The following is a 17,326-nucleotide window of genomic DNA, read 5'->3' on the forward strand; positions in this document are numbered from 1 at the left end:
ATTAAAAGATAAAAGACAAGCAGCCTTCCAAAGCGCAGATTTTTGAGCTCCAAGGATTCACAAACCTGGAGTGAAGTGCACCTATGTTAAAAGTTTTCCATATTTTCCAGTGCAACAAGGAAATTTATGGGATATGTCTTCTTATCAGAGATTCCCATGAGGCATTAGTGTGTTTTGGAAGATAGAAGAACAGTTCCTCAGCTTGTATGAGTTGCTTGAATTATCTTGTCTTCATCTTAATTGGGATAATTTTTTAAAGCCAGGACAAGACATTTTATTAATTAATCTTCATCTGTGAACACACACACACACACACACACACACACACACACCATCATTAACTATTTTTTTTTTTCTGTTTGCTTGTTTCAGTACAGTTTATGCTTCATGCATTTGCCTGTTGTAAATACCACCTTATACCTGTGTGGAAAGTCAGTAGGACTGCATGCAGGAAGTGTCGCTCAGAATGAGCAAAGGTGCCTGACCTTGGCCCTTGGTGACTGGCTTTTTGTTGGTCAGATTTCATAACTATTTTTTTAATATAAACCTATGATGAACAATATTTCTTTGCCCAAGGACTCTTCTTACTGCTTATACTCATGGGTAAACTGAAAACCACAGCATGTTAGCTTATTAGCCATACAAGTTTAAGCTACTTTACAATAAACAAAGGAAAAAAAGATAAATTGTTTTTCAAGTAATAAATAGAAGTCATCTGCTGTTGTAAAAAACAGGGGTATAAATCAGGAATGAACTCACTGAGCTGAATGGGTTAACCTGGGAGATGTGCAGTATACATGAGTGCAGAATTTAAGTTTTTAGTACAAAAAGCCTAGACTCCATTCCTAGAGCATTAAATGTTTTCAAATAAATCAGTGAAGCCTAATACTCCCTTTTGTGACAGCCCCACAGTGTTTGCATGATCCTGGTGTAAAATTGATTCTGACCTCATATTACACCAGGAGCGATGGTGGATTGGCCTGGAAGAGACATAAAAAAGGCACATTCATTGGTTTATTTTCTAAAACAATGCTGTGTTTTCTGATTTCTAATGGTTCTCTTTTTATCAAGGATCAGGCTGAGATATTAACTGAAAAAAATCACGTTGGAAAGGATGTAAACCCGAAGGCTATATATGTATATACAGTATGTCTAAAGTCTTTTATTTTTATATTTTGAATGCCCTAAATTAATAAAAGACTAATTATGAAGCATTTTGCTTTTCACTTTCAAAATGATCTTAGTAGTGTCTTCTCTTTTGCTAAGTACTGATAATGAAGTGTAACAATGAACATTTTCCTTAAAATTACAAACTGCAACACAGCTAATTTAATTGATTTTATATATGAAGTAGAATAGGTATGAGAAATCGCTGTTGTCAAATTTAGACAAAAGAGAGGTTAACTGAGCATGTCAGTACAAGCATCCTTGAAAGTGCTGAAAATGCATGTCTATTTTTAGCTATTTGTTACTTTTTAATGCATTAAAAAAACATTAATGAAACGAGACTTTACATGTGAACTGTCATTTTAAAGCAACAATCTGGAAAGATATTTCTTTAGGATTGAACCTCCATAAGAGGAAGAGCATTTAAAGTGTGAATACAGTATGGAGTGATACAGAAACTTTCAGCAAGTGCAAGATATGCATTCATTTGACAACAAGCCTTTATATAAAGGGAACATTTTCATGACAGAATGCTGCATAATTTTAAGTTACTTAAAGAGTTCTTGAGAAGAAACTGTCAAGTGGCATGAAATGAAACTGTCTTCAATTAGCATAACAGAAAAATATTTCACAGAGGTGGTTAGAATAGCTAATAAAGATAGGAGTACCTCACTGAATATAAATATAGTGATATTTACAGTGATTGGGAAAAGCAATAATTTTAGCTGTACAGCAATAATTTTTATCTATAGGAAGGCACATTGCTTTGAGATGTATGGTTAGTTAATTAAGATCACATATATGCTGTCAGTCTAGAACACTGTTTCTCCACCCCACAGTAGTGAAAACAGCCAAAAGGGGTAATCAAGGTGCATTTTTCTGATAGGACATCTTCTTAAGCAATAGTGAAGGTGGACAAAAATTCAGTAAGATCTTACATGCCTAAAATATTTTTTTTCTGTTAATTTATTTACTCATTTCTTCTATGATTCCCGCAGTTGCTTCACACACCTGAATGTAACTTTATTCAGACCAATTATGTTCACTATCTTCTGTGACCTAAGTGAGCTTTATATGATATATACAGCTATGAACAGGCAGGACATTTAACAGCATGAGTCTTTCTAAGGTTGTAGCTAGTCCTGCTATTCTTTTTCTATCCCAACTCCCAACTACTTAAGAAACTCTTCTGTCACTGCTGAAATCATACTGGGCTGAATGGAAATGGCACCCAAACTAGACACAAGACTTTTTAGAATTCAGGTCAGTTTTTAGGTTTTGGTAACCTGGAGTAAATGGAGCTGTCAATTTACTCTATCTTAGTATCTGGTCCCAGCCAATTATTACAGTTTTCTTCTTCAAAACACTCTGAAAGTCATTATTTTGCCATTCCAGCTGTAATTTTGAAAAAAATAATGTATTGACTACATAGCATAATTCAAGGTCCACAATTTTCAGTTTGTCTTCGAAAAATTATCTTGTTTCTATGTCTCCTTTATATTTTCTCTTGATACAGAAAAAGAAATTACAAATACCAATTCTGTTATTTACTTATGCACTTACAGGAAAGCATATGCTTAAATATTTTTTTGGATCAAGAACTGAAGACCTGTTTTGAGAGAAAAAAGAACTGTTTTGAGCTGTAATAACATCAGTATAATCTGATGGCATTCAAAACTATAATGATGAGAATCACTTTGACTTTATTAAAAACTATTTTAGAATGCATATAGTTTTAAAAAGTACATTTTTCAGAAGCACTACTTGGAGTCAATTGTGTCCTGAAGCCATGCATAAACGTATTCATAAACCAAAAGCATCACCGCGCCACCTGGAAGAAAAGATATTATTTACTACATACAAAATTAAATATTTTCCAGATTTTGTAGAGTTTGTAATGCGTAGTATAAGACAGAATATAGCAAAGCCTTACTTGCGAAACAGTTATTTCTAACTACTTCCCTAATTCATTAAAATCATCAGTTCTTGAACCATATCTATTTTTCTTGATATTAGACCATAAAGTTGATGTGAAAAGCTTCTATATTAAATCAAAATTACCCTCAGTGTATTTCAGATATTTTTCTTCACATTTTTGCAAGATTCATTTGTGTTTGTTCTTTTACAAGTGAATCTTTTTATCTGTGAACACGTGTATATTTGTGGGTTTGTTTAGAGCTAGATTTGGCCATGAAAGAACAACTTGAGTGATGGCATGACAAAAATTCATCACCAGGGTTATGAAAATACTTCCAGGTAAGATTCACAAAAGGTTTTATGCTGTTTGTTTACCACATATAAATTAGAAGACCATGGTATTGAAATGAATATAATCTTCTTGTGACTGTACCTAGCTATGAATTCACTGTCAAAGTTTTGATTTGATGAAGCGGCGTTATCTGCTAGAACTGATAACAGTACAGAATCTCAGCTTGAATGCAATAAAGGATGTTTACTCTTAGAGAGCCAGACTAAAGCCCTTCTGTAGCTGAGCTGTAACAATTATTTGAGCTGAAGAAGGGAACATTTCAGATGTATATATAACTAAGCATATATAGAGAGGCTGCTAGTTGGAGAAGATGAAAATGAGAATCAGCTTCTAGGCTGCAGGAACAAAAGTGTGTTATACTGGACTGCTGGTGGGTGCAAGCATTGGGGCACAACTATTTTATTTCTTTTGCCTTTGCCTGCTGGCTTACTGAGCAGGTTACACTTACCTCTGAAAAATAAGTTCTGCTGAACTGGTCTGACCTTTCTACGTGGATGGGATAGGCTCAGACAACCAGGCACACAGAGCTACCACATGTTTTCCCAGTTATTTATCCTAATGAACCATGATCAGACTTGAAATGCTATGTGAACAGCAACTCCCAGCTAGCTAGACAGAGCAAAAGTTTGCAAAAGGCTTTGACCAACAAACAAATTATAGACACAATGTCTAGAAGATGTGATTTGAACTCAAATCAGGGCTGCTTCCAGTTCTTATAATGTGTGATGTTTGTGTATCTCTTTTCCTGAAAGCATTCACATGTTGAAAGAAGGAATTACCTTTCCAGTCACAATAAAGATTACCTTATTGTTTCACCAGAAATCCAAATCTACTTATTAGTCAATGGAACTATAAATAAAGTGTTTAAAATGAAGCACACACTTAACTGATTTGCTGGATCTGAGCCAGAATGCAATGTCACTTTTAAGATGAAAAGTTTTATTCTAAAGTCAGCTTTGCTAACGGGTACTGGGAAAGTGAAGCCCTGCCTGCTCTTTGTCCTGTATGTAATTTAGTAGCTTCAGAGCATGAGGGAAAAGGCTTTTAGCTCCAGAGTTATGCCTACCTGCCTTGCTTCCCCTCCCCACCTACTTCCTTTACACTGCACAATAACCAGGCATGGTCTAGCACTTAGTCAGAAGGACTGGATATGCAAACATTTGCAGACAAACCTAATGCCTCCTTTATGCTTCAGAGCAGACTCTGTACCTACTTGCTTTTAACCATGTGTGCTCTTGCCTATTAAACCACCTTGCACAATTGGAACTACAATTTCATGGGAATGGCATACTGTTCAAACTGGGGCTTCTGCTCTTTTTGACACAGACTGCCTCTCTGGGCTGGCAAAGTCTAAGGGCCTGCTGATTTGATTTCATCATTAATCAAAAGCAGCCTAAGCAAAATAGTCTAGATGTCAAAGAAGATCTAACCTTCAGCCACCGTGTTCCATTTGGAGTAACAACTGGTGAGAAGGGGTCAATCAACAAACCTTGTCCTCTTAGCCTTCTAGTGCTGTGTAATGGGAAGAATCCCAGCCCATGCTGTCGACCTTTTAGGGTTTGTTCCTTACAAACCAAGTAGAGCACAGGAAGTAGAAAGTAAATGGAATGTGATACACTTGGGCTCAACTAGTTGAGGGCACTTATACTGAAAAGACTCTAGCCTGTGTTTTAAGGTGACTTTACATTGGTACAGAATAGACCTAGTGAAAGCAAAACATCACATTAGAGGGAATAGGATAAGCTTTAATAAACACTTCAAAAGGTTTCACAGCTCTGGCACTTGCATGAATGCACTTTGGCTTGTTCACAAATAAAGTAATTTCACAAACTAGCAGTTACTTGGATCTGTGATCATCCCATCTGCATGTGTAAACGATTTTTTTAGACACATATTTAGACCAAAAGAAATCATTCAAAGATGAAAGAGATTTTGATGATTTCTGGTTCAGTGTCTCATTTATTTGTTTGATGCTTACTACATTTTGTCAAGAAATTGAAAAACAGGAAAACAAAGTCAGAACAAAAACAATATAGAAATGAGAGGAAAAATTACCTGGACCAAGTCTCATGATCTTGGGAACCAAGCCTTTGTACAGAGCCAGAAATCTGCAGCAGAAGAAAAACAAACAAAGCGTTTCAAACAATATTCTTGCTGTAAAAGAAGAATGGAATTTTAGCATGTGTTTGTTAAAATGCTGGCAGAGCACTTAGAAGCAATTATTTGAAATTACACATGTTCAATAGCAGGCAGTATCTGGATTTTAACATTTTACAGAGGCAGATCAGATGAAGAGAAAAAGTTAATCAATGTTCAGTCACAAAAGCTACGTTGTGAGTCCAGCCAATCAGAAATATGACTTTAATCAGTGAGATGGTTTTACTTTCAAGACAACTCTGTTAACAACAGCTGCATACATGGACAAAATGACTGCTATAATTGAATATCAAAGCTACAACTCAGTCCTCACTTGAGAAATATTTTAAAAAGTTGGAAAAAGTTACTGCCACAAGGATCTGTCCCCAGTTCAATTATTTCAGCAGTCATTTTAAAAGTGCAGAGGTCTAATTACAAGTAGAGTTAAACTGGGCAATACTCTATTTTGTGTTGATATTTTCCTTTTACAAAATGAAGAGTTGACAAAATTACATGAGATGTACAAAGCATTTATGTGTTGAACACAAATTTTGACAACCTACTAATCATCTTGTAAGCCTTCTGTGAAAGTTCACATGAAATAGGAAGACATTTCATTGTAATTCTAAAATACATTTTTAAAATGTTATATTGTGCTCTTTTGATACATGAGTTCAGGGTGGCTTAACGGTCCTTGTGAAATCTGAAATATAACAACATGGTTTTATGGACCCATATGAACTAAAACAGAGGTCTGGACATTTATTAAAATACGAATGTTTTACCCTTCCTCTTTATAGACTGTTGCCATAGTTTTAAAACAGGTTCTGTACTTGATCTCTCCAGGAACTGGCTGTGGTCCTTGAATCCTACTTTTTGCAACATCAAAAGGAATGTTAATAATTGAGGCTATTGTTCCTGAGACTAGCCCAATTCCAAATTTCCTTAAAAACTCCAAATTTGGATCCTAAAAAAGAGAGAGAGAGAGAGAGAAGAATAAAAAGGGAAAGAATAAAAAGGGAAACGGAAGGACCTATGCAGGTTAAACACTATAAAGTAATATGCATTTAATCAGAAAACTCACACAACACAACACACTCATGTTATTTTAGCGGAACACATTAGGATTTCCTATGCTGGAACTTGTTTTCTTGACAATCCTATTGGCTATGTTTTTACACATGGTCTAAATTGCTGAAGTACACATTTCCTCACACAGGATTTATAAACACAGTTCATAAAGAAAGACTGGTATGGCATATGGGGATGATTTGTATAATTGGGCTTCACAATGTACTTAGTATTACTGTATCAAAACAGGAGAAATCCAAGCACACTATTAGCTAATTGGCCAGAATATTTTACAAATGACAGCAACTTCCACCATGAAGCCTACTAAAATGCTCATTTGTGTGTTGGACCCCCAAATGCTAAATTAAATAAAGGCTAATCTCAGTCTGCTGCCATTCCCCTCCAGGTTTTTTACATTTATTTTCACATGTAGCTGATCCACTGTACTGAGAAGTGCTAGCTTCCTGTTATTAACAATCCAGCTCGGCACAACGGCAAGAGAGCCTCCACGTTCTGTGCATTATAAACGGAGTTAACTCACTCAGCTAATTGGCTGAAGAATTCACAACAGATTGCTTCTGAACCCTACTATATGTTCAGGGTGAGAGTTAGAAGCAGGTTAGAAGTGCATCTAAAAACTTTTTCACTCACTCCCTGTTCACAGTCTGACTGGGTTTTATTTGATCTTACAGAAAGACCTCCTACCTTGGCATTTTCTATGACATCAAAGAATTTAAAGTTTTCTGAAAGTCAAAATCTCTTGTATCAAGTCTCTTTGTATTTCTACAAGTAATAGAAACCACTGGAAAGTGTGTCCCCATGTCTTGCCTATGCACATATTTTTTTTTTTTTTTTTTTTTTTTTTTTTTTTTTTTCTTTTGCTATCAGTGTTCAGCAGCAATTACCCCTTTTTTTTGCTATATAAAACTCTATATATGCAGTTCCATTTTTTTTATGAGGTCACTTTAATTATAGAAAACCGTCAGTAAAATAATAGATGATCTTTTTGTGTCATAGTGTCAGTACAATATTGAAACGAAAGAGCTCTGTGTTTTCTAAACCTTTACATTTTTGAGTGAAAAAAAAAGAACAATGAAGAAGGTCTCCTTTCTAGATTAACAACAAGGAACATAAGTTAAAGCCTCCATGATATGCATTGGATGAAATCCATGCAGGTGTTTGGAGAGAAATGTCAAAACCAACAGAGCATTTTATTACTTGCAGAAAAACTCAACACCTTGATTTCACAAAACATGAAACACACTGATAATACCTTTTAATAATTAGAATGGCTTGTGATACATAAAGAATCGTACAACTTTATCAATAAAAAGCTTAGCAGAAAATTTCTGTTTATTTTGTACATAGTGGCACTTGTTTAAATGGAAATAAAATAAAGCTGACTTTTCTGGTACCCAGAGAGGAAAGAAAAAAAAAAAAACAAAACTTTTTAAAGCCAGGTGCAGCAGTGTTCCAGCCCCTTTCCAGTGTGGTACCCACGCCACTCTGAGCATCAGCTGTATGATCACACCTGGCACTAAGGTTGCATTCACCTCCTCATACCAGGCAGCATTGAGGAGGCTGCCTTTGCCAAGTTGACTTATCATAGTCTAGAATGATCTGAAATATCTTTTTCAAGCAAAGGGACACCTCTTCAGTAGTGCCAAGTACAGTGGGCTGCCCTCTGGGCTAGGCAATACATGTCAGGCAAAAGTATTACTTTTTCAACATGGAATTTCAAGCATTGCTGCTTCTGGAAAATCCCTTATATTTGAGCATTTTCATATTTTGTTGAATTCCTAATGCCAGCATTGCCTGCTTTATGACTGGCAGTGCCACAGGGTATGGGATACGGTGGAGTGTCCAGTCAAGTGAGTTTCTTTTGAAACCTGACACTGCACCACTGTAACTAAAGGAGAACGAAAACAAATTGCTTTATTTCTATTCCAGTATTTGTGACATAGAAAAAGTTGGAAGGGATTTTGAGTATTCACAAAACTGGATAATAACCTAATGTGCTATGGTTTACACTAGCTTTCATAATTTTTTATGACATCTCATGAGAAAGGTTTTCTATGACATTCATCACTGGCATTCACACATCATTCAGATTACTTCATTCATATAACGGATTCCAAATAAATTTAGCTGTTAAAATAATTTAAAAGTTTTTTTTTTTTTTTTTTTTTTTTTTTTCTCCCTAAAAGCACAGAGTAGTTGCTTTTTTATGTGCTACCACTTTCAAGTGTAAAAAAAAAACACACAAAACAATTCCAAATATACTTTATAGACTCTGTCTACAAAGCTTACATGGACAAAAGAACATCAGCTGTCCATCATGTAGGTGCAAGCTGGTGCAATCATGAAACACTATCTTTCTTTTTACGCTAAAATCAATCCTTTTCCTATCCCATTGTCAGATTCCAAAATATTCACAGCAATCTAGGACCCTGTGAAAGGAGACATGAGGTAAAGGTAAACGTATCTGCTTAGCACTATCACTGCAACTGGCTAGCAGAAGTGATTATCATCATGGTATTGTCACTAACTTCTGCAACATGCAGTTTAACAATTATTGACTATTAAATATTTGGTACATTAAAGAAAAATATTCTGACAATCTTCCCTTGCTTTTATAAGTGACAGAACTAGAGGAAAACATTTAGTTTTTAGGCAAAAGTAATTTTTCTGTAGTATGAGTAGAATAAGAAGTACAACAGAAACACGATTTTAGATGGTGACACACCACAGTACAGTATACCTCATGAAAATGAACAGACAGTTTGCTTTTTCCTAATGGAATAACTTTGTTGTGGTTGGATAATGTAATCTCTGATCCTCTTACCTTTTTAGCATGTCCTTCACAATCACATTTCCTATACACTTGAGTCCTTGCCCTGTGAGCATAACCAGCCCTCAGAAATAGAGAAGTAGGCATCACTAATAAATGCCATATCTATGTGTGCCTCACTGCATTTCCCTACTTTGTTTGGAAGAAGAAATTTTGAGATATTATATCCCTGCTTTTTATATTTCATTACTCCTATTATAACACTTTGAAATAAGTGGAGACTTTGTAAGTTTAAATTTTAAATCACATGCTGCTTAACTCTTTCTTTTATATTCCATTATTTCTAGCAACAGAAAATTTTAACCCTAAATCTATCACATACACACCCATGTACAAGATTGTCACCCACTGAAGATACTTTTAATTTATCAGTTTCATTTTCCAAAGCCACAGGCTTTCCTTTCCATACCTCTTTATTGACTTGTTTATCAGCTAGGCACTTTGTCAAAACCTGTTTAAATCTTTGATCTCAGTCAAAAGCTTCCATGCTATATTAATCTGTTCTGAAAGAAGGCCACTTAATTCAATAAGTAACATAGGTAATAATCCAGCAATGAAATAACCGTTTGGTAAAGGCGTGTACGCTTGGAACTCAGTTGATTTAGCCCACTGGTAGGGTCACCATGAATCCAAGTGCATTCATTATTGATGGAGAGCATGACCAGAATGCTGATCCATGGCTCCTGACTAGAGTAACAAAAAAATCATTATAGAATAGACAATGATGCACCCTAGTCAATACATTTGTGCTGATTTAGACACCCATCTTGGGTGCAATTCAAAAGATCAAAGGTGGAACACCCCACTCACTATATATAGTGCAGAGAAGTAGGTACCTTCAAAGGAACAGCTCAAAGTACCTAAAGTATATTGCTTGCGGTAACCAGAGACAGATAATGTGAACAGTCCAGTGGCATGCATAAAAGTGTTGAGAAACCTGAACAGGAAAGACACTCAAGAACACTACTCATTTTGTCCTTGTCCTCCTACAAATGAAGTCCCTGTACAGTCTCAGTAAAGGTGGCAGAATGTATCTCAAATAAATGTATATTTTAACCTCATTTTAAAGAAAAAACAAACAAACAAAAAACAAACAAAAAAACAAACACACACAAAAAAACAACAAAACAAAACCCCACAATAATATAAGAAAAGTAACTGTGAGTTTGCCTAACTGAAATCCTTTCACCTTTTTTTAAATTTTTTATTTATATATATATATATATATATGTTGCTGAAGGTATATATTTTATGAGAAAGAATACTTCTGTAAACATATTTTAGTACTTCGGGGCACCTCACAGATAAATTCATTATAAAAGAATAGGGTTTTTTAAGTAAGGAGAATGTTAATTGCTGACAATTTGCTTGAAGAATAAATAATATCTATGGAATAATATTTTAAGCTATTTTTGCAAAGCAGTCTACAGGACTTAGCTTGAAACTAATACTGACTTTGAGCAGAGTATTTGCGTCAAGTTTCTTAACTTTTGAAAACGTTAGCCGTAACATTAGTTTTATACAAATATATTTATATTTGTAATATAACATATAATAGGATATATATAATATATGAATATAACATAACATAACATAACATAACATAACATAACATAATATAATATATTTATACAAGTTACACTTGGCACAAAAGATTAAAGCAATTTGAAATGATTGTTAAATCTAAATACATTTTCTCAAAGTCACATAATAGGTCAATGCAGAAGCCAGGAACAGAGCTGATAGGCTTTGCACTATATGCGGCATGTCTAACTCCCTGCGTGTAACAAGGAAGACTTTAAAACACAGAAGGCTGTGGTTTTGCCAATTCTTGTTCTGCCTGGTACACCCAGGAATTATGTGTTTGAAGAGGCATAAGGAGTAGAGTTGCTGCTTGATCATTTTGGCTAGGGTGAAGTGCAATAAGCATAGGAATTCCTATGGCAAGCTAAGAGGTTTCACAGGACCTTACTTGGGCTACATTAACTACAATTAAGTTTTTAGCAACAAAACAGGCTGTAAGGAACTGTTCTAGCCACCCTGATAATTGGTTTTAACCACTGAAAAGAGCTTCCAATGGCAACAGGCAGTGGAAGAAATGAATGTCTGAGGAAGGGGAGCTTCCAAGACAGAGAAGATATATTCAGAGGGAGGCAGTGTAGCTTCTGAGAGCATAATAGGTCTCAGGAATGTAAGAAGGAACAGGTGAGAAGCTACGAGTTCTTTTAAACATGGACACTGATACAGATCCCAGAGGAAAGCCATGGTCTTGGTTCTGAGTGTCAAGAGGAGCACTGGGAAGAAAGGCAGTGAAATTCTACTCTTAGGGAAGGAGAGGCTGGTATGGATGTGTTCAGGTGGTTTGGAGGCATGCAAACTCTGGACAGGATTCAGCAGTAATCAAGAGAAAATGATGTAGATCCACTGCAAGACCCCAGAAAGTGTGAAAACAAAAAGGTGAAAGTAAGTCTTGTCACTGTTGTGGTAACATGATGCTTTGATTCTTTTAAAGAAGAGTCACAATTTCTATTTGTGACTGAATCAAGATTTGACCACAGCTTTATGAACAATTTCATAGTTTTACTCACCCTGAACTTTTGTGCATCTCATACATTTGCATAGTAAACTCTTTATTGTAAACTACAGCTTGCTGTCTGATTGTTGTTCTGATCAGAACATCTAATGATGTTCTGATCTTTGTCAAGATGCATAGGAAATGCTGAAATAATAACAACAATAAACACATTGATGAACAGGAAAGGCATTCCAAAATGCATAGTCACAGCTGCACTTTGTTTGAATTAAACGTGCCTTTTCACACTGGTATTATCTCAGATTCCTCCTTGAGTGCAATCTCATTGCAGCCGACATTTATTTAAGTTTTTAAAATCCATCTGTCAGATGTCTGACAGCATAATAAGATGAGTGACAACTACTGGGATAAATGTCCTGGCTAGTCTCCAGAGTGTGATGACTGTCTGCTCTATAGGGTAGACAATTTCAAACAATTTGCAATTCTCTCAGTGATATATATATATATATATTTCCCTTGGAATTCAATTTCCTGATAGAACTATTAATCTTAATCCAGATTTATACGTAGTAATATCTACCATTTACCTTTTTGCCATAACCTTTTGGACCCATTGCTCAAGGCTAGGCCTCTGCTTCACTTATTCCTAAAACAAACATCTGCGCCAAAGAACTTTTGATGCAAAAAATAAATAAATGAATAAATAAATAAATAGACAGTAAAAACAGTCTCAAAATGTACAGAATTCTGGAGACTCAGTCAGTACAGTCAACAAGAGAAGTAGCAGATAGATCTGTATTTGTTCCTCTAACTGATCATTACATTTTTGTAGATTATTGTTAGAAGGAGAATACCAAAGAGGCAAAAGAAACTCATGCTCAACCACTTTGGCTCCTTGCAAACTTTTTTTTTTTTTTTTTTTGGTTTGTTTCTTTCCAAACATGAGCACCATCTTCTCTGTTAGTTACATAGCCACCTCTACCAATGACATTCAGTTTATCCAAGAGAGGGTATCTAGTATTCTTGTCATTCAGTGTTCAGTGTATGGTTTTGCAGCTCCTAAGGAATAGCCACCTGGAAAAACACCAGCTACAGAATCAGTCAGACAACTAACTTCATGTGAGGCTTCTGCTGTAACTCCAGTCAGCTCTCCCACATAGAGTCAGTCTACACAGATTATCAGACCATTCATAAACTGTTGGGGTTACAAGCAGGTCACCTCTTCTTGGCATCATTTAGACATTAACTTAATTAACAACTCCCTTAAAATTCCTTTAAGCAGAAACTGGCACCCAGGAACAGACATCTTTTTTCTTACCCCCTGCATGCAGTACCTATCTACTATCATCTCCAGTCTTAGTTACACAATTAGTTATGAAACAGCTTAAAAAAAAAAAAAAAAAAAAAAAAAAAAAAGGAGTTCCATGAATACCAGCACTACAGAAGTTTAATATCTTATGAATTCTTGTCTCATGCCTTACTGACATTGTGTCTAGAAAGGTGCAAGCTCAGACTAAGGTTTATTTGGTCTTTTTCCTACAAAGTTCATTGTTCCATAAGATCTAATCTCCCACCTGAAAATTTCCCTCAACTACAACACTCATAAGACTTACTTGTAGGATTGCTCTTCCTTTTAAATGTTTATTCTTATGATTATAAGAATTTAAATGTGTGTGTCTCTACCAGCTTTGGTTGAACTTGGTTTTTAGTTTAATCATTATTCTCATTTCTATAGGAAATCAGAAGTAACTTGTGTTTCTTCTTCACATTTTTCTTTTGACCAAAGATTCCTCTCCTCAAATATCATATCTGTCTTGCCTACAGGAATACCACAGAACAGGAGCAGGTGTGGTAGAAAAGGACTCTCCCCCTTTGATACAACATCTTCTGGTGAAAATGGCCATGGCTGAAGTTTTTAAACACAGGCTGTTGTTTCAACAATAACAGGACCACCTCAGATTGGAGAGTACTGATCAACTGGTGGCTTGTAATGCTGTGCTGTATACAGTGCTATCTTTTTTTTTTTTTTTTTTCTTTTTGGTTTACAAGTCATCCTGAAACATGATGGTAGCTCTGAGGTTGAGATATTGACTCTAATTCAGTCTTCTCCTAAATCATCTTGATTTACTATTTTTCAGCTGTGTCCCACCACATGTCCTTTACACTGTCTGTTTCTACATATAACTTTTATATTGGTGTAGATCTGAAAACAACTAAAAATAAAACTGTGCTCTGCATTCTTATTTATTTGACAAAATGAATAGCCCTTTTTTGTTTCCCATCTCTTCTATGCCTATAGATGTTTAGAGTCCTTTCTCTGACAAAACAACACACAGCTCAGCTCCTGCTGTCCGGTGCAGCAGCCCTTTTAATAGGAAGCACATCTGTGTCAGCTGGAGCAAGCAGTATCTGACTTGAAATGAGTTTTGCAGCTGGCCACGATTCAAAGGGGGCTTTTACCAGTCAGTTGAGTTTTCATATTGTTAAGAAATATGACAGCCACTTGGAGGTGGTAGTGAGCAAAGGTTTTAATGAAACTAATGTTTACCATCAAACCAAACTATGATAAAAATAAAAATAGCGAGAGCTGCTGGAAGCCTATGAAGTGTGCTATAAAAGCACGTGTCATAAAACTGAGACGATATAAATTTTCAGACTAATTTGATTGCTAGTGCAGATGTATAGCCGTTAATGCTCTATGGGTGATACATAAGTGGCAATTGAAACAAGTCTGGCTTATTCCATGTTCAGTAAACAGAGCATGAGGTTGGCTGTATATGGTCTGTTTAGCAGAATAGACTGAACATATGAAAAATTATTCATTATGGACATTTACAACCCACACATATCATTTATATCATTTGACCACTCAACATAAAAAGTTTATTGTTTTTGGCAAAATAAGCTGCAAACATCCTTAATTGGGATGCAAATTTAATGCACAGTTTAGCACTGTTGACAGCTAAAAGGCTCATATGGACATTTCCATACTTTTTTCCATTTACATTACAGATGGTGAACAGCAGATACATAATCAAGAGCCAACATTATTTCAAGCGTTGTATTCTTATTTCATAATTTTTATATACTTGTCAATATTGCAAGACTGACTTCTGAGATTTTGTTTTCAAGTGAAATATATAAAGCAAACAAATTAAGATTTGTAATGAAATCAAATATGTGAGAAAACATGAAAAGCTTAACTAATATTTTTTCAGACTAACTGCAAAACAGCTTCTATCAAATTAATTGTACAGGTTTGATAACTCTTGGTCTCTAGCACCTGCTTCCTGACACAGGAGATTTAAGTTATAGATCACAACATATTGATGGATGCTGATATTTTCCAATCACTGAGGTGAAATTCAGTGCACATAAACACCTGAGACACACTGTTATTTTCTGGCTAGCACAAGCCAGACGTGGCATGAATTACACCCTTGTTAAACTCAAGGTAAGACTTGCATCGTTTTCAATGGGAATTCGGTCAGACTTCCTGGCTATGTCTGTATGTACAGAGAGTTGTCTATGTCACTGATGCCAGTTGGCCTAGAATGTCCTATTAACTTTATTAATGACACTAGGTGCTATTACCAGCCAAATCAGAGTGCCTGCATGAAACCTGCCTATTAGGAATGGTTCCTTGCCTGCACTAGCTCCCAAGCCATAACCAGAAGCAGCGCTAGCTGGCCTGGGACAGGGCTGTGCCAGGCAGCCCTGCGCAGCACAGGTGACTGAGTTTCAGTGAGGCTGCTCGATTTACTAGCTGAAATGTAGCCACTGTGCAAGCCACTGTGCATGGCACTTTGCACTGCTCAAGCACAATGCAAACCTCTCCACTTACCTAGAATTAACACAATCTAATCCTACACTGATTGCATTGCATTTTGCTTTTGATAGTATGAACAGGACAGCTGGGCCATCAACTGACACCACTCACTGAAGTAATTTCTTTTTCATTGTCTATATGTATTTAAATTTATGCTCTAGATATTAACAATTTTCTGTATCATACAAAACCTCTACAAAGTGCTAATTTCTCTTAGGTTATAATGCTCTAAGTTTTTCCAATCGTATAATAATTGTTCCCCCCCCACCCTCACCCCCCTTTTAATCTGAAAGACTAGTAAAGAATGCTTATACCAAATACTATTACTATTCTTCAATTACAATGCAGAGAAACTTAAGAATTTTTATGGAAGTTGTATATAAGCCTCTGTCCTTATCTGTACATGGTTCTGAGTGTTCTCCATAGTAACTAAAATTTTTCATCTTTTCATCAGCATACTTTTTACTCCTATCTTACTGTTTACTCCTATCTTAGTATCAAGCTATACTTGTGCCTTGAGATTTTAGAATATGTGATTAAAGTACATTGTGAAATATGCTTAAATACACTAAAAGAAACTTGTAGAAACTTGTGGGTTAGATGCTCTTGAACAATTCAATTTACTGTAATGATCTGCAAATAAGAAGTGGAGCTTTTCTCCATTTATATAATGTTGCCAACAAAAATACCAGGCTACTCAGAAGCATAGAAAAAAAAACGGTGTTGCTTCATCTGGGAATAGAAACTGATCCCTTTTGATGTAAATTGTAGCTTCTTACATGAATATCACTACATATTACACCTGTGACTGTTTAACTCTCATCATCTAAAAATCACATTAGTGAAAACACAATTCAGTAAGTAACGTACTGGAGTCATTAACAAACCATTAACTGTTGCTCATACAGCCATTTAGAAAGTTTACAGTATTATCACATTTTCATTAGTAAAATTTCTCTTTGTTATAAAGGGAAATGCTTCCTTCTTTGTATAAAGGAATATAAGACTAGTGAATAAAATTGCTTCAAGGGCAATTACAACTATGTTTTTTTTCAACTTACTCATAGGGCATACTACCTAAAGTCCCTGTCAGTCCTGTTTTGGTCTGGTTCACTCACACGTGGGTAAATCTGAACTGTCATCCTTCAACATCAGGTTGAACTGCCTTGAGTAAATAGGCCCTGTACATGGCCAGGATACCTACGTACTTCTCATCAAGCTTGCCCACTTACTTGGTGAATACTTCTAGATGTTCTAGAAATTGCTTTTTCTTTTCCAAGCCAGTTTACCACAAACAAACGAACAAACAAAGCAAACACCACCAACAAAACAACAACAACAACAACAACAACCATACATATATACTTAACATAAGCATAATATTCCTGCATTTAGATTTCTGTCTTTTTACACTGCTACTGTGATATAAAGGGATGTTCATAAAATTGGGAATTCAAACATGACTGTTTT

General features: G+C 35.6%; 1 protein-coding gene across 3 annotated transcripts in view; it reads right to left on the minus strand.

Moving 5' to 3' along the window:
• Positions 1-975: 975 nt before the first annotated feature.
• The window catches only part of SLC25A21 (solute carrier family 25 member 21), a 251,729-nt gene continuing 235,378 nt past the window's right edge, over positions 976-17,326 (minus strand). For 2 of the 3 annotated variants that reach the window (XM_032187581.1, XM_032187583.1), the window contains exons 8-10: positions 6,358-6,539; positions 5,492-5,544; positions 976-2,998 (exon numbers count right to left, since the gene is read on the minus strand). In XM_032187581.1, coding sequence (XP_032043472.1) covers positions 2,928-2,998; positions 5,492-5,544; positions 6,358-6,539 — 306 coding nt within the window. In that variant the 3' untranslated portion in view covers positions 976-2,927. The remainder of the gene's footprint in view (positions 2,999-5,491; positions 5,545-6,357; positions 6,540-17,326) is intronic. The other variant, XM_032187582.1, reaches the window with a different exon arrangement.

The sequence above is a fragment of the Aythya fuligula genome, chromosome 5, assembly GCF_009819795.1.
Source record: "Aythya fuligula isolate bAytFul2 chromosome 5, bAytFul2.pri, whole genome shotgun sequence".
NCBI classification, from domain to species: domain Eukaryota; kingdom Metazoa; phylum Chordata; class Aves; order Anseriformes; family Anatidae; genus Aythya; species Aythya fuligula.